We start from the raw sequence: 25,809 nt of genomic DNA on the forward strand, positions 1-25,809 counted from the left end.
TCAATACAACTGATTCTAAAATGCTTCCACGGATGGAGCTTACCAGGCTCCAGAAGATTCCTTCAAGCATCAAAACCAGAAAAAAAAAACATCCTTAACAAATACAAATTCAATGTCACGTTACATATTCTACTTATAACGTTCCTCAACTTGCATACAACTGATTCTAAAATGCTTCCACGGATGGAGCCTATCAGGCTCCAGAAAATTCCTTCAAGCATCAAAACCAGAAAAATATCCTGAACTAATACAAATTCAATGTCACGTTACACATTCTACTTATCAAATTCCTCAACTTCACTACAACTGATTCTGAAAATGCTTCCACGGATGAAGCTTACCAGGCTCCAGAAGATTCCTTCAAGCATCAAAACCAGAAAAAAAAAACATCCCGAACCAATACAAATTCAATGTCACTTGCACATTCTACTAATCAAGTATCTCAACTTCAATACAACTGATTCTGAAAATGCTTCCACGGATGGAGCTTACCAGGCTCCAGAAGATTCCTTCAAGCATCAAAACCAGAAAAAAAAAACATCCCGAACCAATACAAATTCAATGTCACTTGCACATTCTACTAATCAAGTATCTCAACTTCAATACAACTGATTCTGAAAATGCTTCCACGGATGGAGCTTACCAGGCTCCAGAAGATTCCTTCAACTTGCTCTCTTGGGTGGAGCTTACCAGGCTCCAGAAGTATTCATCGAGCACAAAATCAGAAATCTCCGATCACCTCACTATACAGGTCTCCCTACGAAATATTATACCTCTCATTGAACACATCTGCTGATTTTGAACTTGCTCTCTTGGGTGGAGCTTACCAGGCTCCAGAAGTATCCATCGAGCACAAAATCAGAAATTTTCTATCGCATCACTATACAGATCTCCCTATGAAATGTTCTACCTCTCATTGAACACATCTGCTGATTTTGAACTTGCTCTCTTGGGTGGAGCTTGCCAGGCTCCAGAAGTATCCATCGAGCACAAAATCAGAAATTTTCAACCGCATCACTATACAGATCTCCCTACGAAATGTTCTACCTCTCATTGAACACATCTGCTGATTTTGAACTTGCTCTCTTGGGTGGAGCTTGCCAGGCTCCAGAAGTATCCATCGAGCACAAAATCAGAAATTTTCTATCGCATCACTATACAGATCTCTCTATGAAATGTTCTACCTCTCATTGAACACATCTGCTGATTTTGAACTTGCTCTCTTGGGTGGAGCTTGCCAGGCTCCAGAAGTATCCATCGAGCACAAAATCAGAAATTTTCTATCGCATCACTATACAGATCTCTCTATGAAATGTTCTACCTCTCATTGAACACATCTGCTGATTTTGAACTTGCTCTCTTGGGTGGAGCTTACCAGGCTCCAGAAGTATCCATCGAGCACAAAATCAGAAATTTTCTATCGCATCACTATACAGATCTCCCTATGAAATGTTCTACCTCTCATTGAACACATCTGCTGATTTTGAACTTGCTCTCTTGGGTGGAGCTTACCAGGCTCCAGAAGTATCCATCGAGCACAAAATCAGAAATTTTCAACCGCATCACTATACAGATCTCCCTACGAAATGTTCTACCTCTCATTGAACACATCTGCTGATTTTGAACTTGCTCTCTTGGGTGGAGCTTGCCAGGCTCCAGAAGTATCCATCGAGCACAAAATCAGAAATTTTCTATCGCATCACTATACAGATCTCTCTATGAAATGTTCTACCTCTCATTGAACACATCTGCTGATTTTGAACTTGCTCTCTTGGGTGGAGCTTACAAGGCTCCAGAAGTATCCATCGAGCACAAAATCAGAAATTTTCAACCGCATCACTATACAGATCTCCCTATGAAATGTTCTACCTCTTATTAAACACATCTGCTGATTTTGAATTTGCTCTCTTGGGTGGAGCTTACCAGGCTCCAGAAGTATCCATCGAGCACAAAATCAGAAATTTTCTATCGCATCACTACACACATCTCCCTACGAAATGTTCTACCTCTCATTGAACACATCTGCTGATTTTGAACTTGCTCTCTTGGGTGGAGCTTACCAGGCTCCAGAAGTATCCATCGAGCACAAAATCAGAAATTTTCTATCGCATCACTATACAGATCTCCCTATGAAATGTTCTACCTCTCATTGAACACATCTGCTGATTTTGAACTTGCTCTCTTGGGTGGAGCTTACCGGGCTCCAGAAGTATCCATCGAGCACAAAATCAGAAATTTTCAACCGCATCACTATACAGATCTCCCTATGAAATGTTCTACCTCTTATTAAACACATCTGCTGATTTTGAATTTGCTCTCTTGGGTGGAGCTTACCAGGCTCCAGAAGTATCCATCGAGCACAAAATCAGAAATTTTCTATCGCATCACTACACACATCTCCCTACGAAATGTTCTACCTCTCATTGAACACATCTGCTGATTTTGAACTTGCTCTCTTGGGTGGAGCTTACCAGGCTCCAGAAGTATCCATCGAGCACAAAATCAGAAATTTTCTATCGCATCACTATACAGATCTCCCTATGAAATGTTCTACCTCTCATTGAACACATCTGCTGATTTTGAACTTGCTCTCTTGGGTGGAGCTTACCGGGCTCCAGAAGTATCCATCGAGCACAAAATCAGAAATTTTCAACCGCATCACTATACAGATCTCCCTATGAAATGTTCTACCTCTTATTAAACACATCTGCTGATTTTGAATTTGCTCTCTTGGGTGGAGCTTACCAGGCTCCAGAAGTATCCATCGAGCACAAAATCAGAAATTTTCTATCGCATCACTACACACATCTCCCTACGAAATGTTCTACCTCTCATTGAACACATCTGCTGATTTTGAACTTGCTCTCTTGGGTGGAGCTTACCAGGCTCCAGAAGTATTCATCGAGCACAAAATCAGAAATCTCCGATCACCTCACTATACATGTCTCCCTACGAAATATTCTACCTCATATTAAACACATCAGCTGATTTTGAACTTGCTCTCTTGGGTGGAGCTTACCAGGCTCCAGAAGTATCCATCGAGCACAAAATCAGAAATTTTCTATCGCATCACTATACAGATCTCCCTACGAAATGTTCTACCTCTCATTGAACACATCTGCTGATTTTGAACTTGCTCTCTTGGGTGGAGCTTACCAGGCTCCAGAAGTATCCATCGAGCACAAAATCAGAAACCTCCGATCACATCACTATACAGATCTCCCTACGAAATGTTCTACCTCTCATTGAACACATCTGCTGATTTTGAACTTGCTCGTATGTATGTCACGTTATACATTCTTCTTATCAAGTTCCTCAACTTCAATACAACTGATTCTAAAATGCTTCCACGGATGGAGCTTAGAAGATTCCTCCAAGCATCAAAACCAGAAAAAAAAAACATCCTTAACCTTCCGTAACTCGCGCGGTCGACTACCTGCGTCAGCACCACGCTACTGTTGAATACAAAAAGCGAGATTTTTTCAACCTGTTGTACAAAATACAACAGCGCGATTGCTCGAGGGTTAACAAATACAAATTCAATGTCACGTTACACATTCTACTTAGCAAGTATCTCAACTTCAATACAACTGATTCTAAAAATGCTTCCACGGATGGAGCTTACCAGGCTCCAGAAGATTCCTTCAAGCATCAAAACCAGAAAACCATCTTGAACAAATGAAAATTCAATGTCACGTTATACATTCTTCTTATCAAGTTCCTCAACTTCAATATAACTGCTTCTAAAATGCATCCACGGATGGAGCTTACCAGGCTCCAGAAGATTCCTTCAAGCATCAAAACCAGAAAAAAAAACTTTCTGAGCCAATACAAATTCAATATCACGTTACACATGCTACTTCTCAATTTCCTCAATTTCAATACAACTGATTCTAATCATTCTCATACGTTTGGGGCTAACCAGGCTCCAGGCTCCAGAAGATCTAGGTCTACGTCCAGTAAAGAGGCAACCAACTTTTTTGTATCAGATCTTTAGTTGGATTTCTTGACCCAACCGGGTCTCAGTGCTCAGCTTGGACACACTGACCAACTCCGATCTAGAGTTGGATTTTGACCTTCTTTTGATCCATCCGGATTAGGGTGTCCCAAATTAGATAAGGTGTCAAAAAGTTAAGTTGCTCACCCTTAGAATGATAGATTAGGGTCTTAGAAACAATAGTTCCATACATGAAAACTTAATCAAAAAATATTTAGAGGTTGCATGCATCGATTTTATGAAAAATGGACGATTTTTGGTATTTTTACCAAAAAAATGCTAGTATGAGTTGAAAAACAAAAGAATAAAAATCGTCAATCAAAGTAAATCATAGTTCTGGGTCCCGCAAACAAAGTTTGGGTGGAGTTTAGGTCATCAAAGCTGATTTTATATATTTGACAAAGGTTAAAATATAAAAAAATCGCGATTTTTTTCACCAACTTTTTAAAAAATGCTCAATTTATTAGGATTTTGAAATTTTTCCTGCGATTCGCAATTCCCTTATTTTATAGCAAATTTTGTGTAGATTATTTCGGCTGAAGGCAGTTTTGAGCTATCTCTTTCATGAGCTGAGATATCGGTATAATAATGATAACACAATCAATGAAAAATCGTGTTTTCTTACGTTAATCGATTTTGTTCACTAGTTTCCATGACTACCATGCAATTAAAACAACACACGATAAATGTTTGACATAATAGTACGTGTAAGTGTACATTTTTTAAGAATTTCAGGATTATTTGGGTTACTTTGATCATTACTGGTTCATACTGCATGACAGTAACAATATGTAAAGGTTTTGAGAGTTAATCCTCGTTTCATATCTACATATGCTGAGCATAACTTTTCACGCCCGCTTTGTGAATACGAAAATAATGTTTTTTCTTAGATTTCATCTGTTGATCAGATAACTGTAGCAAGCCATCGATTCAAAACTTACAATTTTGGTTGAAATTTTTGTTTTAACAAGCAAGCTGCGCAGCAGAAAGATTTTAACATTGACATTTCTTAGGTTAACACCTCTTGTAACATACTAGGCCAGTCACTAAGTTATATTTATTTATTTTTTAATAATAGTGGAATCTAAACATCCTGATGCTTTCAGAAATCCAACCCTAGCTGCAAATATGTGCACTAATGGTTTGCTTTTAAAATCAAATTATATAGTAGATCTCAATATTGTGTAAAGAATTCGTTTTAGTTAAAATTCGCGAATAAAAAGAAGAAATATCCTAATATTCGTAAAAATACCTGCATTTCCATGCACATATTAAAATTTTTATGTCGATTGGCTGAAACTATAAAACTATTTTTTTCTTTCTTACAGTTTTTTAAGCTATTTTATATGCATTTTAGTTGTTTTCAATGATAGAGCACTAGTTCTGTATAACTAGAAAGAACCTATTTGTTTACATAACAAGAGCACCAAAAGCTATTGAAAAAGGTAAACATTGTTGAGCGATCTACACATCACTCAAAATATATCATAGAACTTCACACATGGAATTTGATTGTCTGACTTGCGATCACTTATATTATTAAAATTTCGCAGCGAGTCATTTTTTTGAGTCTTTCTTTGAACCGGTAAGCACAGTCAATGTAAAATTATCAAAATAACCCATTTTTTTCTGAAAATCTTCAAAAATGTACTTGCATAACACAACATGTCAAACACTTATTATTTGTTTTTTTTGCATGGTAGTCATAGAAACTAATGAACAAAAACAAATAACATAAGAAAATCCGATTTTTTTTCATTGATTGTGTTATCGTTTTTGTGCCGATATCTCAACTCATGAAGGAGATAGCTCAAAACTATCTTCAGCCGAAATAATCTACACAAAATTTGCTATAAAATAAGGGAATTGCGAAACACAGGAAAAATTTCAAAATCCTTATAAATTGATCATTTTTAAAGAATTTGGTGAAAAAAATCGTGAATTTTTGATATTTTAACCTTTGCCAAATATATAAAATCAGCTTTGATGGCCTAAACTCCTTCCAAACTTTGTTTGCGGGACCCAGAACTATGATTTACTTTGATTGGTGACTTTTATTCTTTTGTTTTTCAACTCATATTAGCATTTTTTAGGTAAAAATACCAAAAATCGTCCATTTTTCATAAAACCGATGCGTGCAACCTCTAAATATTTTTTGATTGAGTTTTCATGTATGGATCTATTGTTGCTAGGACCCTCATCTATCATTCTAAGGGTGAGCAAGTTAACTTTTTGACACTTTTTGTAATTTGGGACACCCTAATCCGGATCTACGTCCAATGAAGCGACGACCAACTTTTCTGTATCAGGTCTTTAGTTGGATTTCTTGACCCAACCGGGTCTCAGTGCTCAGCTTGGACACACTGACCAACTCCGATCTAGAGTTGGGTTTTGACCTTCTTTTGATCCATCCGGATCTACGTCCAATGAAGCGACGACCAACTTTTCTGTATCAGGTCTTTAGTTGGATTTCTTGACCCAACCGGGTCTCAGTGCTCAGCTTGGACACACTGACCAACTCCGATCTAGAGTTGGATTTTGACCTTCTTTTGATCCATCCGGATCTACGTCCAATGAAGCGACGACCAACTTTTCTGTATCAGGTCTTTAGTTGGATTTCTTGACCCAACCGGGTCTCAGTGCTCAGCTTGGACACACTGACCAACTCCGATCTAGAGTTGGATTTTGACCTTCTTTTGATCCATCCGGATCTACGTCCAATGAAGCGACGACCAACTTGTTGTATGTCACGAGTAGGCTCGGGAGCAGAGCTCCGACGTTTTCTGCGAAAATATAAATATAGAAGTACGACATTTGCAGGGCCAGCTAGTAAATCATAAAAACCTTTCGAACAACAATCGTGGCCGATTTTTTTACTTATACATACATATTGCACTGTTCATGATAATGGTATTGTAATTGAGATTATCGTTTTTTAGGTGATTTTTGAACTTATTTTTCCACCGTAAAAATACTAACAAATTCCAGAAACGCAGTTTTCATAATAATCTCACTTTCATCCAAAGATCTGCTAAATAAACAATATCATGGATCTGCGTAGTTGACAGTTAATTATTTTCTTTAAATACGCTGTAGGCTAATTACCATCACTGCTTCTTCCATGTGCCTACCCCAAATGTATTGCGTACAAATTTAATTGAAACACGTGTTTTTTTTACCCATCTTGTTCCTTTAGAACACGATATTAACCTTCCAGGACGCGCGCCATCAAGCAACCGAAACTGCACCGCGCTCGCGCTGTATACGAAAAGCGAGGTTTTTTGGTAGTGTTGTACTTTTTACAAAAGCGCGCGCGCTGAAGGGTTAAGCAAACAGCCAAAATTTTTTTTTGGCGACAAGCCATTAAGGACAAGCTCGTCACTATCGTCAATTGTTTACATCTTGAGATTTGCACAGTTACGGTTTCGGTGCACCATAAACTGGGAAGTCCCTCATTTTACGGTTACATCAGTAAAATAAACTCTAAATATTTAAAAACGTTGAAAGCACAGCTTCCCGCTTAAATATAAATTTTTGACTCACCTTTTCTTTGCTTCCATGAAACATATCGAAACAAAATATAAAGAAATTACCTGATCGAAGTCGTCTGAATCTAGTGCAAACGCTTTGCACAACGAATATGGAACAAAAACATCACAACTTCATTGTATTTCTCCACTTAGTTCGAATTTTACGGAACATCCCCACATCATCACTGTTTTCAATTCCTTTTTCCTTTTTCCTTCAATCAATATCTGCACACCAATACAAGGCAGCGCTGTTCCCCCGCTTGCATTGATGAAGTCGGCTGTGTTTCGGCGAATTAAATTTTTTTTTTAGGCTTTGCCCTTCTACGAAAGATTGCGAAGATACACCAACACGAATCACTGACTATTCCTTCTTTATTCCATCCCTTCACTATAGTTGGTCACCGACGCCATTTTCCAGCCGCCGCCGTCTCCGGCACAAGACAATCACAATCCCGGTTTCTTCCATTCTAACTCGATCCAAATCTCATTTGGAGCACTTATTTTAATAAGAAAATCACAATTCAAAACCTACCGTCATACGCCATTGTAGGATTTCTTGATTAGAAAATAATGAAGAATCACTGTTTCTTTCCGATTTCATTCACAATTCATTTATTTTCCGCCACCATAGAGACTCACGAACTATCCACAATTCCATCATTCTCAAAACTGACTGTTCATCCAGCCTAGCCATTCACATCCATCATCTTGCTCTTTTTTTCCTTTGTTTTCTCTCTTTTGATACGATCCCTTTCTCTTTCTCCCGACAACCAGCGTCCTAGCTCCGAGAGGGATTTCAATCGCTGTCTTTTCGTCGACCACAAGCGCGGAAGAAGGATTTCGGTGTGTATGCAGTTTCTGGATGGATACACTGATGGAAGTTGTTGTGCGCATTGAAATGGAAATTCATTTTAATTTTACTATGTCTCGCTTCATACTTCTACACTCCAGTAATTGCATCCGGAATTTTTCCAGAAGTTCTTTCGGGAATTCCTCAGGGGTCAATTCAGAATACCTTCAGAGGCTCGCTCTGGGATTCTGTAGTGTTTACATCTAGGATTCCTCCAGGTACTCTTTGCAGGATACCGCTAGGAATTTATCCTGGGCTTCCTTCTAGATGAGTTCCTTCTAGGTCTCCTCAGTTCTTCCAGGAATCAAAGAAATCTTATTGGATTCCTAGAAGAATTCATCCTGGGATTCCCCCCACAGTTTTTTTTTCAGGAATTCTTCCAAAACTCCTAACGAGAATCCATCAATGAATTCTTCTACGATTTTTGTAGGAATGTCTTCCGGGATTCTTTGAGGAATTATTTCTGAGGTTTCCGCAGGAATTCCCTTCGAGATTCCTCATGCAGTTCCTTCTGAGATTCCTCTAGAAATTTCTTCAGGAATCCCCTAAGTGATTCCTTCCAGGACTTCTCCATTTGAGGATTCCACTCTCTGAGATTTCTCCAGGAGCTATTTCTGGGATTACTCCAGATGTTACTATCAGGAATTCTCCTGGAGTTCTCTCCGGGATTCCATCAACATTATTTTCTGAGATTGACCCAGAGTTCCTTCTGGGATTCCTTAATGAAGTTTAGAATTAGCATAAGTTAAAATACATAATAATAAAAAAAATAAATATATTCCTTAATAAATTTCTTCTGTCATTTCTCTAGAAGTTCTTTCAGGGACTCAACAGGAAGTTCCTTTTAGGAATCCTCTTTTTGACGATTCATTCTACTGATATGCCTTGAGAAGCTCTTTCTGAGATTCCTCCAGAAGTCCTTCTAGGACTCTTCCAAGAGTTACTTTATGGAAAGGCATTCCTAGAGGAGTCCCGGGACTCTTGGAGGAAGCTCGGTACGAATTCCTGGAGGAATCTTGAGCGGAATTCATGTAGGAATCTCAGAAGGAGTTCCTGTAGGGATCTCGGAACGATTTTTTGAAGGAATCACGAAACGAATTCTTGAAGAAATCCCGGAAAGAACTCCTGAAGGAATCATGGAAGAAATCCTCGGAGAAAACCTGGTAGGAATTCTTGAAGAAATTTCTAAAAGAACCTCTGGAGAAATCCCTGTATAAGTTCCTGGAGGAATCGTGGAACAAATTCCGTGAGGAATCTTGGAACTCCTGAGGAAATCCCAGAACGAATCTCAAGAGCATTCTCGGAAGGAGTTCCTAGAGGAAACTCAGAAGTAAAATCTGAGCAAATTCGAGATGAAACCCATTTAGGAATCTCAGGAGAAACACTTGGAAGATTCCAACTTCTAGAGAAATCTTAACATAATTCCTCGAAGAACACCTGAGCAAACCACTGCAAGAACTCCTGGTGGAATCCTGGAATAAATTTCCGTAGAAATTGCGAAAGAAATACGTAGAGGAACCCCGAAAGGAATTCAATCACTAACAGATATCATTTATTAACAGATAAAAATTAACAAGTGCTGTGCGAACAGAGGGCCCTGGCAGTGCAAATTGTTGAAAAAGTAAAACCTAGACCACCATTCCATTAACCTTCCTAATGCATCACGTTGGGAACAGCTCTCTGATGCAAGCCCGTGCACAAGGGTCCCCCCATTACCGACGCTGCATACACTAGGTGCCCCTCCGCCTTTTGCCGAAATTGGGAAAAACCCCTCCCTTGGTGCACGGGCCTTCTGTGCACGGGCCTGATCTGATGTAGTGTACGATTTGGGTAAAGAATGACCTTAATTCACAAGCAGGGATAAGATTTGTTGGATTTTTTCAAGAAAGTTCCAACAAATTCTTGAACTGTCATATCTCGGAAATCAGTGAACCGAATTGAATGAAATTTAGGACGTTTATCAACAATATATTAATACTTCACAAGTTTTTATAACATAGGTACCTACAATCGAGCTCAAATTTGTACCAATGATGCAGTGTGAATTTTAAACATGTTTGAAGTCTGAACTTTTCTAATGATGCACATATAATAAGTTGACAAACAGTCAAAATTTGATAATATTTGATGCACTCTATGAAAAGTTACAGCATTTATGAACTTTTTGTGAGAGAAAAAAAAGTTGCCTATCCCAAACATTATGGGCTCCCCCTGTATGATACACGTCAAAGCTCATGAGAATGTTTCTCATCTCAACTTTCTTTTCTCCTCTCATTTCAGACGAAAGCCCATCTGGACGTGCTAGCCGACGCTTTACTCAGATGGGCAAGAGGACGTTAAGATGGCGTCGACCGGAGAGCGTACCAGCACAGACAAGCGATCGAACAGACGACACACTCACACCTACCGACAAGATACCAAAACCAATACCAAAGCAGTGACAACCGTTAATTATAGAGAAAAAAAAAACAAAACCAAAGGAAGTGATCTATTTTTAAGATGGAACCGCGGACGCATCCTGAAGTCTCTGTTGCAGAGCAATGACGACGACGACGACGACGATCAGAACGACAACAACGGCTGTAAATAGGACCAGCGACCGAGACGAAGCGACAACTCACCACAAATTCTACTGATTAAACACTGAAAACAAAAAAAAATCCAAAGAAGGTATATATATATATACATAGATATATATTTGTTAAGGACAGCACTCTTCAAGCAGGCAGCTGATGCAGACTGTTACGTGTGTACGATGTTGTATAGAGGAAGTGGAGACGTGTATAGGCAGACTCAGAGTGGGAGAGTGCGTAACACTGATTAGTAACAGATCGTCGGCCCGATAAAGCTGACCGTTAAACGATAACCCCCGGGGCGACGATGATGAAACTGAGAAAATAAGAAACAAAAAACGAACGGCGCAAAAAGTGTAAAACACTTGAACAAAACCAAACACTGTAAGTACATCAAAACAATGGTAGATATGCATGAGTGCGTGTATAAAACAAAACACATACCGAGCAGCAGCAAACAATTCTCAAAGCAGTACCAGCATAAAGTGCAATTCCGTGATATTGGTTGAGATTCTGTTTTTCGTTAGTTTTAGAATATAAAAAAAACTCGACATTATTATCAGTCACAAGGATACCTACACTCTGGAAGAAACAAGGCTAATAAGTAGCACTACTCGCCAGGCGAAGAAACACGAAACGATCAAAAACGATATTTCCAATAACTGTGAAGTTGAAAAAGCCCCTCATACCTAGCTCAGATCAAAATTCAGAATTTATTTGCAAGATTTTCCGAATTTGTGAAAAGGAGTTTTGGATTTTTGATTGAATTTCGTTTCATTGATAACGCGAACTGAGGTCTATCGAGCCAACTTGTAAAAAGTAAACCAACAAATCTACAAACATCCAAGATCGTTATAAAGTTAATGGAATTAAGTCAAAGACAAACCAAAAAAAATCTTGCAGAAAACTATTCTCATGGACAAGGCAGCTATATTGTATAGATAAGTCACAATTTTAACAAAGTAAATGAATCCAACCTTAGTGAACTTTCAAAACAGCAAAAGCTATTTCACATTTAAGGGATAAGTGACACACTAACATCAACACGCCAACAACATCAAACAATACACAAACCAAGAAAAAGACACCTACAATACAATAACAGCCAATAGCACTTTGTTATATCAATCTTCAAATAGTAACATCAAAGCAAGCCGTATTTTAGTACGGATGAGCAGCTATCGTGAAACATTCCAACTATACAAACACACACATACACACTAATGTCATCAAAAGGAAGAATACTAGGCATAAGCACGAAAAAACGAATGCAAGGGGCCCAACAATGCCAACACAAAACACAAGACACCCTTCACACAGAATCAACACGTCAAAACATTTACCACACTTGCCAAAATCCAATCAACGCGGGCCCCTCAGCAAGCTGAATACAAGGAGAACTAATGAAATGAATATATATGATATAAAAAAATACAAGAAGTCCGCGAAGATCTTATTTTAGTCAAAATTTTAGTTACTAATTAAACAAAGGGAGACTAATTCTGTTCCAACGTGACAGATCGTTTTTTGTACATAGGGAAAACACAGCAGAAAAAAAAACTAAATCGTACTAAGACAAGCTACATATACAAACAAACACAATAAAAGCACCCTCCAGCACCACAGACGCACTCGTGTAAAAAGATTTTTAAGAATGCACATTTACAACTGCACCATTGAAACACACTCACACACACACACACACCAAAATGGAAGAAGCAACACAAAAGCTCCTTCACACAGGCTCGTTGACAGATAAACGATAAAACGATAACCGAAACGAGAAATCTCTATGTTTTTCAACTTTCAATTTCGTGCACACACTAAACAAAAAAAAACAACATCACACACACACACACAAACTCGCGTGTTTTGCTCTTCCGTTCCGAGATTGTGTTTACTATTCACCGAACAAGTTCGTGTCTTTCAAATCAGAGCCTACTAAAAAGCGCGCCCGCGAGGGCAAAGGGGAACGCGCGTATCGATAACTCTTAAATAACTGTTACAAAACATGCGCGCTAGCGAAACAAATCGTGATACACTCGCTACGTGTTAATATGGAGGGAGGATTCGATGAAGGGGGGCGGGGTCCTAATTAAATTGAGTGGTCGGAGAGAGAAAGAGAGAGAGAGAGTGAATGAGAGAGTAAGAGAGGCTGTTAAGGGGTGAGACACTGTTAAGATCCGGATGGAAGCTAAAGGGGTGGAAAGCGAAACGAACGAACGCGGAAATACATGTGACTGAATACTAGAAGATATTAGAATCAAGTGGTTAATGTTACTAGGGCATGTGAAAAGAAAAAAAATGTTAATTATTCGTGGAAGTAAACAATCACACACACAACTTAACACACAAACTCTGTGAGGTAAAGGCAAGCGAACTGTATAAGGTAAGGGAAAAATTTGTTTTACATTGTTTTAGTTTGATGTTTCCGTGCTGCAAAAGAGGATTCAATTGGTGTACAGTAACCAGCTCTTACCAGATCAAAACAAACAGCTGTCAAAATGCATTGTTTCAAGGCTACACTCATACACACGTACACAGTGTAGTCAGGTAAATCGTATTGGTTGTGCATAGCCGTTCTCGATTGATTTCTTGTAAACATGAAGAATTGAAAATCAAACCTAACGAACAGAACATTCACACAAACATGCAAACAATTAAGGAAACATGTCAAAAGTATTTAAATTCAATTAAAGAACAAGTCAAACAAATCCAAGCCAACACGTGGAAAATATAAATGTCTATTTGCACAATATAACTTTACCTGGGAAAAAGAAAATACAAATTTTACATCACTTTAAAACCAGAAACCATTGTTACGATCACAAAAACACCTCAGAAAACAATTTCTCTTTAAAACAAGAAATTAGATCTCGGAAAACAATGTCAGTGTGTTAATTTATACATAAGAAGAGACAAGCCATTGATCTTGACGTTTTCAAACTCGACTACTTTTTCGTCAGGAGCGTGTTTGCAAACAAAACAGAAACAGAAGTATAGAAGATTCCATTCCAAGAGACACATATGTTGTAAGCGTCCAAAGTGCAAGATTTATTTGAATACCCACCTTTAGGTTAATTTTTATCCGCTACTTAAAGTTAACATGAACTGAAAACGGGATCCAAGATGGATCCCGAGAAAAACGAACGGAAAACGACAAAACCAAAACAATCACGCGCATCAAACGTCATCATTTGACGTTTGTATTGTGATTGTCGCAGCACGCGATTCACCGCGAATCAACCGCTCTGTGACAGGCGACGCGACAGGCGTAAATCTGCAAAATCCAAACCATGAATTCGGCGGAAGCAAAACACTCACATCCATTTACCTTCACTTACTTTCAGCTGTCAGTTTTCATTTGATGGATTTTATTTTCGACTCAGCGTACATATTTCCACAGACGAACAGACATAACACTCTGATATTTCGCATCGTACACCGATTTAACTCTATTTAAAAATTTGATAGTTGGCCAACTGACCACCCGTGGCGTTCGCAACGTTTTTGCTCGAGTTTGACGTTTGCACACTACCGCCACCTAGCTGATGATCGGCCAAACATAGTCCTTTTAGCATTGGCCGAACATGTTTCCGTGACTATGATTTGATTCGAAAAATGTTCGAAATGTTACGTCTGTTTGTCTGTGATATTTCTATGCTAAGTTTTCTCATCGTGTAAGAAATACTGGCCGATAAGATTTATCAAAACATCTGTCAAAGTGACTCGAAAAGTTTTCACCATTCCGTTAGACTGGCAGCCGTATCTTTCAAACAGCGATGCCCCTTTTTAAATTGCAACTGTTGCTCGTCCAATTATGAAGTTCTAATCACCAACAAGTAGGCAGCGTCAGTTCGCTGCCACATGTTAAAGTCGTAACGTGTAATTTCGAAAGTTTTCCCATGCGGTAGCTAATTTTCTCCCGTCATGCAAAGTGAAATTGAAAGTTTATTTATAGTGTCGGGGCGCCATTCATCAGGTTGTCGTAATCGGTACGATACGAATCTCCAGTGTGATTTTTACACGCTGCAACAAAAACGTCTGACAAAAGAAGGTCATGAAACTGACGATTCCATCGTCAGATGCTTGTTATTATTACAGTGATGCCAGATATTCAAAGCTTGGATAAGGTCCACAGAATGGCTATGTTATTGTCATCACTATGGATGTTTTCATCACTTTTCACCACAGATCCACTTTCCAAGAAGTCAGCCAACACTGACCCTCGAAATGTTTCCAGCAAGTTTCAAGTTTTTCATCCGAAGAAGCAAACGAATCCAACCAACAATAACAACCTCCAACGAAAATGGGGCCACTCGCAGCTTCATCGCAGCAACCGGGTCGGCAAATGCTAGTGACGTCAAAGGTTGAAGAGGTTAGGCCGTCCAGTAGAATAACTAGCCACAGAAGTCCAATGTCGCAACTGTTCGTGTGACTAACATCTAGTTTGCCTCGCCCTTACAGCGTCAGCAGCGGTACTAGAAGTGTCAAGTTAATTTTGTTTACCATAACAAAAGGTCCTCTACAAGATGGACACTTTAAAATAGTAAATTATTGCAATTAAAGTTATTAAAATAATTAAATAGGAAAACTGACTACAGTGCCATTGAAGTTCTAGTGTATTTCTATTGGCCGTCCACATGGCTTGCTTCGTCGTTTGTTCTTGTCTCTTGGTTTGACCTTGCCATGCCGGCTTGCAACTACAACAGCCAACGTCGTCGTGAAGGAATCCGTCGAGATTTTCTTTTCTCTTGTTGACGTGCTCCGGTGTCCCCGCAGGTCAGGGGTGGTTTTATGACGACGACGATGAAGATGCCTTGGCGACTCTGTCGGTACGCGGTGTATAGGACAGAGGCCTTTTTGTTTGATGTGTGCCACTCGGTGTGATTTGTTGCTGATCAAGGACACTGCTTTTCAATTTTTATAACTCAATTTGTGAGAAGCTCTCTACGAGATTTAGATAGAAAATCAATTTGGATGCGTGAAATAAATTTTGAGCGAGATTGTAATTGATTTCTATAAAGATTGTGGTGAAAACCAATTGACGATTTATTGAATTGACATTCACTCACAGCAACTGACAGCATGATTTCTAGCAGAAATCCGTGGCAGTTACCAATCGTTCAGTGAAATGTAAAAATATTGCACGGTACCTATTGAATTTGTACTGTATTTTAAATGTTTTTTTTTTATTTTAGCCCGCTTCAGGTGAATGTCATTTGCGCACTCTTTCAAAACAACGCATTTTCTCAAACTCCAGAGACGCATTGGTCTGAAAATGCTACTTTGCACTTCAACAACCGTGTCCTTGACCTAATTTTTCAGGTCTATTGTTCACTGCGGTACTACCTGAGCTATTACAAATGACATCTGATCTTGCACTTTGACAGAACCCAAATGTAAATATTCTACTCTACTATGGTCCAGTGCACGAATTTATACTGGCCTGCTTACTCTCACAGAAAATTTGACGTTTGAGCGGTGCCGACACCTCTCAAACGTCAAATTTCGTGTGAGAGTAAGCAGGTCAGTATAAATTCGTGCAGTAATCCTAATCCATACCAAACTGGTTACTTTTGTGCTACATTTACTTTTCTGCTCTATTCGTAGAGTCATGAGCACGAGGATGTTGATGTGTGGCTTTTGTTCATTTTACAATCCATTATTTGAGGATCCATTACATACCGCTGTTCACTGCTCTCCAAGAGTCCGTTAGAGGCATAGGCTCTATACACGTTAACCTGAAACTACCCATCGATTGGGTCGATTCTACCCGGATTTTCATGTTGTTAGCAGTTGTCAAAATTCGGGTAACCCAAAAATCCAGATATGTTGAATCTGGGTAAAGATCTGGATAATCCGGCACTTTGTCACTTTCCGGCTTGACAATATGGCAGCGGTCAGGAGAACGCTGGAAATTATGTATGTTTTCGCGGAAAATATGCTCATAAATGCTGTTAAAACAGTAAAATTATTCCGGGAAACTGTTTCCCTACATCGGGTAAGTGAACAAGCTATTGAAATAGGGAGTTTTTCGTTTTAAATATAAATTGGAAATAAATTAACAAAACCAAGGCCCAGGAGGAGCTGGGTAACGTTTACCCAGATTTTGCCACCACAACACTGGTAACCCAGATTTGAGTAAAGGGGTCTTTAATCAGATTAGAGTAACTACAGTTTTGCTCAATTTGGGTCGCTTTGACACCAATCTGGGTAACTGGGGGTTAGCGTGTATGTCAATTGTTCTCGGGGGGGAAATTCACTGACATAAAAATGGAAGTACCGAGGGCTGGGAGTTAAACCCACAACCATGCACTTGTGAAGCTTGAAATTGCTCAATGATCAGGTATTTCTTAAGAATATAACCATATTGATTTTCTACAGAATAAAGCATTAATCCTTCAGGAAGCGCGCCATTGTAAAAAGTACAACACCACCAAAAAACCTCGCTCGTCGTATACAGCGTGAGCGCGGTGAGCTTTGGGATCAAGCAGGTGCGCGTTCTGAAACGTTAAGAGAAATAAATATATCTCGAAATCTAAGAAGGATTTTTCCGAAAATCTGATAAGGATGCTCCCTGAAAGGAATTATGAATGGACTTTCCCAGCATCCTGAGAAGGGAATAATCTTCCCATAATCTTGTCAGGGATATTCATGATTACTAAGAGGGACTCTCCCAGAATCCTGAAAGGGATTTTTGGGAGCAACAGCTCCAGAATACAGAAACAAGAATTCTACTGGGATTCTCGTAGAATGCTGAGAAGGATTTCTTCCGAACCTATTCCTAGTTTCTCTTGAGAATTCTGCTTAGAATCTCGTGAGAGATTCATCAATAATCAATAATTCTGAAAGAAAATGTCCTAGAATCTTGAAAAATATAGCCCCAGAATCCCAAGGATTTCTCTAGAATCATGAGACAAATTCCCCAGAATCTTGAGAGAAATTTCCCCAGAATCCTGACAGGGATTATCCCAAAAAGCCGAATTTTCAGAGAATCTTGGAAAGAATACCCGCAGATTTCTTTGTGATAATCCCCCAGAATCTTAAAAGGATCTAACGCAGAATCCTGAGAAGAATACCACTACAATCTTGTGTGGGATTCCCCCAGAATCCTAAGAAATATTACCCCAGAGTTCTGAGAGGAATTTCGCCAAAATTCTGAGAATGCTTCTCCAAAAAGTCTGAGAGGAGTTCCCAAGAAGGCTGAGAGAGATTTCCTCAGAATTCTGAGTGGGATCCTAAGTGAGGGTCTTCCAGAATCTTTAGAGGATCAATCAACCCTGATCATCCAGAAATTTCTTAGAATCCTGAAAGGGATTTCACCCTGGGTAGCGAACCCTGGTAGGAAATACCCCAAAATCCTGAAATGAATACTCTTAGAATCCAAAGATTCCCTAGAATTCTGATAGGTATTCCCTTAAAACACTGCTGAGAAAAATTCCTCCAAAATTTTTAAAGGTACTCTTCCTCAACTCTGAGGATTCCTCTTACATTATGTGAGAGATTTCTTCAAAATGCTGAAAATTATCACACCAGCATCCTGGGAGACCTTATCCCAGAAAGAGAGAAAGGCTCTTCCAATGGGAATTCTTCCTGAATTCTATTGAGGATTTCCCTAGAATCCTGGGGCAGATTACTCCTGTTTTCTGACATGGATTCTCTCAGAATGTTTAGAGGAATTCTTCCAGTATCCTTAGGGATTTCTTCAGATTCCCAAAATGAGCTCCCCCCTGAATCCTATGACGGATTGCCTCAGAATCCTGAGAGAAGTTTTTCCTCGGGATTCTCCCAGGATGCTTAGACGGATATCCCCAGAACTCCCTGGCGGATCCTTCCAGAATCCTGAGAGGGATTCTCCTAGAATCCTGAGAGAAATTCTCCTGCAGTAATGAAAGACATCCCATTAGAATCCTGGAAGAGATTGCCCGAGAACCCTGAGAGAGATCATCCACATTATTAAGAGAAGTTCATCTAGAATCCTGAGAGGGATTCTAAAAAAAATGTTCGGAATCCAGATATGGGCTGACCTAAAATCCTGAGAAGGATGCGCTTGAACCCTGAAAGGGAATCTCTAGACCGTAAGAAGGATTCCTCCAGAATCCCGAGAAAGATTCACTTAGACTCCTGGGAGAGATTGTCCAAGAAACCTGAGATATACAGATATGCCTCGATTTAGTGAACCCTAGATTATGTAGACCCTCGATTTTATGTACAAATTTTTGATGGTTAAATTCTACAGTGCATTCTGAAAAATTGTTTATATTTTTGAATCGAAAGAAAAATCGAATGTAAAAAATCGATCCGGTCAATTTCGTGGGGCTTGAACATCGATTCAATAAATCGATTAATCTGAACAAAAACATCGATATTGCGAACATCGATTTAAAATTGCCCAACGCTACAACACACGCTCTGCGCTGATGGATGCTTCACGTCAACAACGGCCGCATGAACAGGGGACTGTTATGGTCTTCTTGATTTCTTACCCCACATTACAACTATGCTGCTGTGTTGAGAGATAGGTTGTCAGCTTGAGCCGTACGCTTGAGCCGCAGTTATGTTGGCTACGAAAACATTGCATTGGTGGAATAGGGATGTCACTTCCTTGCGCATGAATGCGGCTGGCCTATAGATAGTAGAGTAAACATAGATCCGTGTTGATGAATCCGTTGTATCCAAACGAACTGTCAAAATCTGTATCCAAACGAGCATGACGTCACGATTTGGACAACATCAATGGAGCGCATGACGTCATATTCAACCGTCGCACTCTTGAAAATTACTACTTACACGCTTGAAACATTTTAGTCAGCGGTGTCCGCGGATCTATGTTTACTCTACTATCTATAGGCTGGCCCATAAGCAAGCGTGGTGAATTTTCTCTTTTGAGTACCAATGACAGGGAAAATGTTGTTTTTGAATCTCGCCGTCGCCACGATGTGAGCGATGAGAGAATTTTTATTCTCTTCTTACTTGCCTCCGCGAAGGAAAGAGGCTTCAACGTCAGAAGCGATGTGGTGGAAAGACAAAAACCAAAACTCACGTTCGTTGCATGCTTCGTATTTTTTGCAACCCTGGCGTCTAGTGTAAGTAACGTCGGCAATGAGAGGCATGACTCTATATGAGGGGGTTAGAAGCTAAGGGGTGTAAGTGACAAAAACCCACTTTTGAGTAAATGATGTTTAAAGTTTTTGAGTTAAATCCCATACAAAATGTATGGAGTTTCAAAATCAACCCAATTTTCTCTGATTTATTGTAATTTTTCTAATCATCGTAGAAACAATCCTAAAAAAGTTCCTGAAAGCTTGAAATCTGAAGAATTTTATGATATGCTTAGCTAAAAATCTACAAAATGGTCACTTACACCCCTTTGATTCTGGGCCCCTCATATGTGAAATTGTTTGAGTTTTAGGTAGTATTTAGATTTTTTAGGCGATTTTTGGGAGTTTTTTTTTAAATATTTTTTTCAATTTCTTCACACATCAATTTGGAGGCGATTTATTCCAATTTAAAAATGACGTTCAAGCTATTTCAAGATATTTCTTCAAAAAAATATGAAAATTTACAAAACATGATTCATGGTAATAGATTTTACCGGGAATAAAAAAAAACTGAAGAAATTTAACGAAAATTTAAAAAATGATCAGGAATTCGAAAAACTTATTAACAACAAAGCTCTGAGATCAATTTAATCTCAGAATTAAAGCTGCATTTCCACAGTTCTATTTCTTATTGAATCTTAGTTGCCGTTTGACCTAATGTCGTTTGGCTGAACGCCATCTAGCCCAGTGGTTTTCAACCTTTTCCAGTCCGTACACGCCTTTTGCATTTTTCCCGAACTTAAAATTCTCCTTCATCGTACGGTTTCAAAACAACAAACTGTAGCATAACAGTTGCAGATAAATTTTTATATAAAAACGATCTTACTTTTAGTCATCGACAAGAAAATCCCAATTTCTACAGATATGTGGTCACGAATGGACTTGTTCCGAGGAGTATTTCTTTTTTCGTCAAAAGCATTTGATGATTAGTGTCTATGTTGCAACAAAGTTTTGAATTTAAAATGCTGGATTTAATAAAATCAACAACTTTAATCATTTGACCCAAAGCGATGTTCAAAAATGCCGGTAGCGTCTTGGAAGCTCGAGCTTGACTATGAATACACTGACAAATGTCAGTGTTGAAAATTGTTTCTTTGGTGTTTAGATAAAAACATAAGAGAATATTCTGGTGGATCATCCATCCACTAAATGTGTATGAAAACCGATTCCAAAAATATTGCTCCGTTACCAAAAGAATGCTCAATTCTTGAAAGAAGAAAAAAGGATTCCAAGGAAAATTATATCTAGTATAATTCGTAGAGCAAATAATATTTAAAAAGAAAAAATGTTTGAATTTCTAGAGTATTTTAGATGATATTCATATAATGATTTCCAATGAAGTTCTTGCAAGAAAATGTTTTGTTTCTTATCATTGTAACAATCTTCTTGTCATAGAATTCCTTGATGAATTTTCGTGAGGATCCATGATATCCCAGACTTTTAGCTAGTTCTTTTCTGAAATATCAAAGTGTTTCTAAATTCTTGAAGTAATTCCACTAGAAATCACTGGTGGAAACTCGGCAGGAATTGCAATTCGAATTTATTTCTGGGATCTCCGGAGGGACGTAAAACATGAAGTATGTGGAGCGGAACTGGTGTGATGTTTAGAACACTTGACCATCACGCCGAGGACCTGGGATCGAATCCCACTCCCGACAAACTCGCAAAATGCGAGTTCTTCCTTCGGTAGTAAAGCGTGGGTCCCGAGTTGAACTAGCCTAGGGCTAAAAATCTCGTTAAAACAGATAAAAAAAACATGAAGTATTTGAAGACAAAGTGCGTTTAATTAACAAATTAAGAGATTAATTTGTGAAAAAAAAACACTTGTTTTGGCGGGATTCGAACCCACGAGTCCGTTATCGCTAGCCCGGCGCTTTAACCAACTTAGCCACAGAACAAGTTACGATTCTACGGAATGGAAAGTCAAACTGCATTCGAAGCACCACCCTAATCGGGTCCGTCTTTCACAACCTTAGACCTCCTTCGGCTCTTAGATGACAATCTCCCGCACTCTCGCGGCTTACGAACAACAAGTGTGAGCGTGTTGGTTTTAAAAGATTGATATTAAAGCTCGACTGACACATACTTCGTCACCGACCATCTGATCGGTGTATGCACGGTATGTGTTGAGCGCTCAACACGGTCGAAGGAATTATTTATGGAATCTACCTCGATATGAATTAATCAAACCCTATGAATAATGCTATAATGTGGAATCTCTAAAAAGATGTTTACAACTAGCCTATTTTTTTTTTTTGGAGTATACATGTGGAAATATGAACCAATTCAAAGCATTTGTGGTGACGGATAGGCGACCCGGGCCCAAAACCAACTTATAATTCACAAAAATATTGTCTTATTTGTACAATTACTTTTACCCATAAACATTTGATATCAAATTTGGAACAAACAAGTAAGGAGTTACTGAAGAGAATGTTTTGAAAATATATATTTTAGGATTCTATAAAAAAACAATGGGTAGGACAATATATTGACTGTCCTGTCAAACTATGTTTGTGCGTAGAATATATCCTACCTGTTCTACTCACTCATCGCGCCTCTAGGCCATCGTTTCGTAGACTTGGCTATCGCTTTTCTTAGAACAAACGAAGCGTGCCTGCAAGCAGGGTCGCGAAACGAAATTTGGGAAACAATGCTCTAGGTTATACAGTTTCTTACCGATTTTGGCAACACCCGTTTTTGTCTACTCCCGATTTTGGCAACACCCGTTTTTGGCAACATTTCCTACCCGATTTTGGCAACACCCGTTTTTGGCAACAATTTCTTACCGATTTTGGTAACACCCGATTTTGGCAACAATTTTTTACCGATTTTGGCAACAAAAAATTTTGACCAAAAATTTTTACCGCAAAATCGTTTGTATTTGTAAATGTAGTGTTATTTTAGCCTTACTTTTCTTTAAAAAATCAAAATTCATTCAATTTTCCAAAATCGACAATTTTACCAATCATGACGTAATTTATGAACGTCACCTACAGGGATCGTTTTATAGCTTGTGAATAGTCCATATTTATAATATAAGCCAAATTGACGCATAAAAGTTGAAAATAATCCACAAAAATTTTTTACCGATTTTGGCAACACCCCAATTTGGCAACATAAAATTCACATCGTGTTGCCAAAATCGGTAAGAAACTGTAGTCATATTTGAAGATTTCATCATTCATCTGTCATCAGAAGAGAAAATTAATTCCGATTGCATTTCAAATTTGTATAAATTCTCCGGAGGAACAAATCTGATAATTACAGCAATGAAAACTATGCAAAGTTTGTCCTGCCCACTTGTATAAAACAAGTAGAAAATCAGATGCGCTGGTTACCGAATCTTGGAGGTTAGTGCTCTTAAAAACGAGAATTGGAGCATAAGCAGGTATTATTTGGATTTATATATACTTTTTCTCAGAGTTTGTTAGCTATGATTAACATCTTATTGGCTAGTTCTTTCTTTTTGTTGTTTATTGTTTATCTGATATATTCCATCAATCTTTTATCTGTTTGGTTTTTCGCCTGTGTATCAACACCATACTGCAGGAAAATTTTACGGAACATCATAAAAACATGTATTCTTTTGAAGCCCAACGAGTGCATAAATCCACTTTGACCATCTGATATCTAATATGAGGAAGCTCCGAACCAGTCCCTACTTTACCAAAACCCCTCCTGCGAAAGACGCACATCGAATGAGCCCCAATTCGCTTCAAAAGACTCACGGAATGTGACGAATACAAAAACATAACTACTTCGTAGTGCGAGAGCCCATTTAATTAAGTACTTAAATTGCAAAAAAAAACTATTCCTAATAAGAGAATAAAAATGCATAAAACAAAATATAACGAAATCCCCAAAACATACAAGTATATTTAAAGAAAAAAAAACAAAGAAAAGACTGACTTAGTGCGACCGAAACAAAAAGTAAAAAAAATGCTAATAATAACACAAAGTTAAAAAACACTTAAAAATCGTAGCTAGCAAGTGAATAAAAATTAACCTATCGGTCAATGGGTATTTGAATGAATTTAGCACAACCGGTAGCCAACGAACGGACACTTGTGCAACAGGCATCAGGGCAGAAAACAGACAGGCAGGTGAATAGTGAGCAGAATCACCCGAAAAAAAAAAACCAAAGCAACAGAAGCAAATCGTCCCACAACACTTCACTTAGCAATAAATTTCAAACTTATCAGCAACTCTACTGTTAACACCAGCAAAGAAACAAGCGGTCCGACCGTGTCCGGTTGAACCGACGTTACCAAGCTACAAAAAAAAAGTGAAATTAAACCGGAAATCAATTTCGATCTCATATCGTGTATATTCGTTGTGTTTTTCTGTTTTCGAAGTGTGGGTTCAGCAGGCGGACCACGGTGCAACAAGGTTCAACTATTGAAAGCGTTATTTTATAAGTGGAATTTAGCTCTCTCTCTCTCTGTCTTGATGAACGGGGGTTACGTGGTGATTGGTGGTGAAATGTGACGCGCGTCGGCAACTGTCAGTTTGACAGATACCCGACAAGGCACGGGATAAATTACTCAAAACAAAGAAGCAAAACCTTCAAAACGAATGGGCTCTCGTACTACGGAAAGGTTGTAGTTGATATACCCGAACGTGACACCCAGCAACCTGATGCAAAACTGATAGCAAAACGCATTCACAAAAAAATAAAAAATCAACTTCTTGACAGAAGGATTGTACAGTGAAAGAAGCCACAGAGAGAGAAATAATAGGAGAAGAGAAAACGAAAGTCAGTGAGAAGGAAGTGGAAGCACAGACAGTCGAAACAACTAAACAACACAACTTGTTAATATCGCCGTCGAATGGAAATATTTGTTATTTAAAACAGAACAAAGAAGAACTATTTAAAAACAACAAAACTGCTGCAAACAAGACAAGCAAAACATAAACACAAGATTATTGCAGCCAACTGAGAAAAGCAGAATAAGAAGAAGAGAGAATGAGCAAAGACGCAAGATGGGCAAGCTGGAAATATATAAACTAATTTAGATATAATAAATATATTAATAAAATAAGAAAATTACCCGGACTTTTCTGATTCCGAGCGACCATGTCGATGAACAATTCCTTCCATTCTTCACTTTTGTTCCGTTTGTTTTCGGTTCTGTTCCGCCATCTTCTTTCACTGTTCGAACTCTAGCGACATGAACACAATCACCTGCACCAGCCACCACCATAAAAACCATCATTTTCTCGCTCTATTGTCCACACCATCGTGTTTGACGCACCCCTAGCACGCACGCATGCACACACACACACTTGAGCAATGAGCACGCGCTTCGACTGCCGGTTGAAGATTCTAAGCGCAAAAAGTTTTTTGCAGACATACTGCCAACTGTAGAAAAAGTATAATAATGACAAAAGCACATTACCAGTAGCGACCAAACAGGTGGGATTCAAATCTGGCACTTTTTGCACATTCACAAAAACAATCAGCAAACTACAATGGCTTATCTGTTGAGTATGACAAAGAAGCGAGAATATTTGTAAAGTGTGTGTGAGACACAGGTACATTAGGGCATATGGTGGTGGTGGTGATTGTGTTCGCGTCCATGTATCTGCTGCACAACCGTTGCTGGTCCTGCTGAATAGCAACAACAACTAGAGCCAGGCCAGCAGATCCGTGAACTCGTCAGAATCGGATTCTTCCCCGAGGGTCTACTGGCAGTCAACCGGGTAAGTAAATTTCAATTCCTTTTCGGTGTGATTTGGCCAGGGCTGCATT

General features: G+C 38.8%; 1 protein-coding gene across 1 annotated transcript in view; it reads left to right on the forward strand.

Moving 5' to 3' along the window:
- LOC115267702 (transcription factor mef2A-like) overlaps nucleotides 1-25,107 on the forward strand; it is a 283,896-nt gene extending 258,789 nt beyond the window's left edge. The window contains exon 3 of the mRNA XM_062855215.1: nucleotides 10,658-25,107. Coding sequence (XP_062711199.1) covers nucleotides 10,658-10,717 — 60 coding nt within the window. The 3' untranslated portion in view covers nucleotides 10,718-25,107. The remainder of the gene's footprint in view (nucleotides 1-10,657) is intronic.
- The last annotated feature ends 702 nt before the right edge of the window (nucleotides 25,108-25,809 follow it).

The sequence above is a fragment of the Aedes albopictus genome, chromosome 3 (assembly GCF_035046485.1).
Source record: "Aedes albopictus strain Foshan chromosome 3, AalbF5, whole genome shotgun sequence".
In the NCBI taxonomy this organism is placed as follows: domain Eukaryota; kingdom Metazoa; phylum Arthropoda; class Insecta; order Diptera; family Culicidae; genus Aedes; species Aedes albopictus.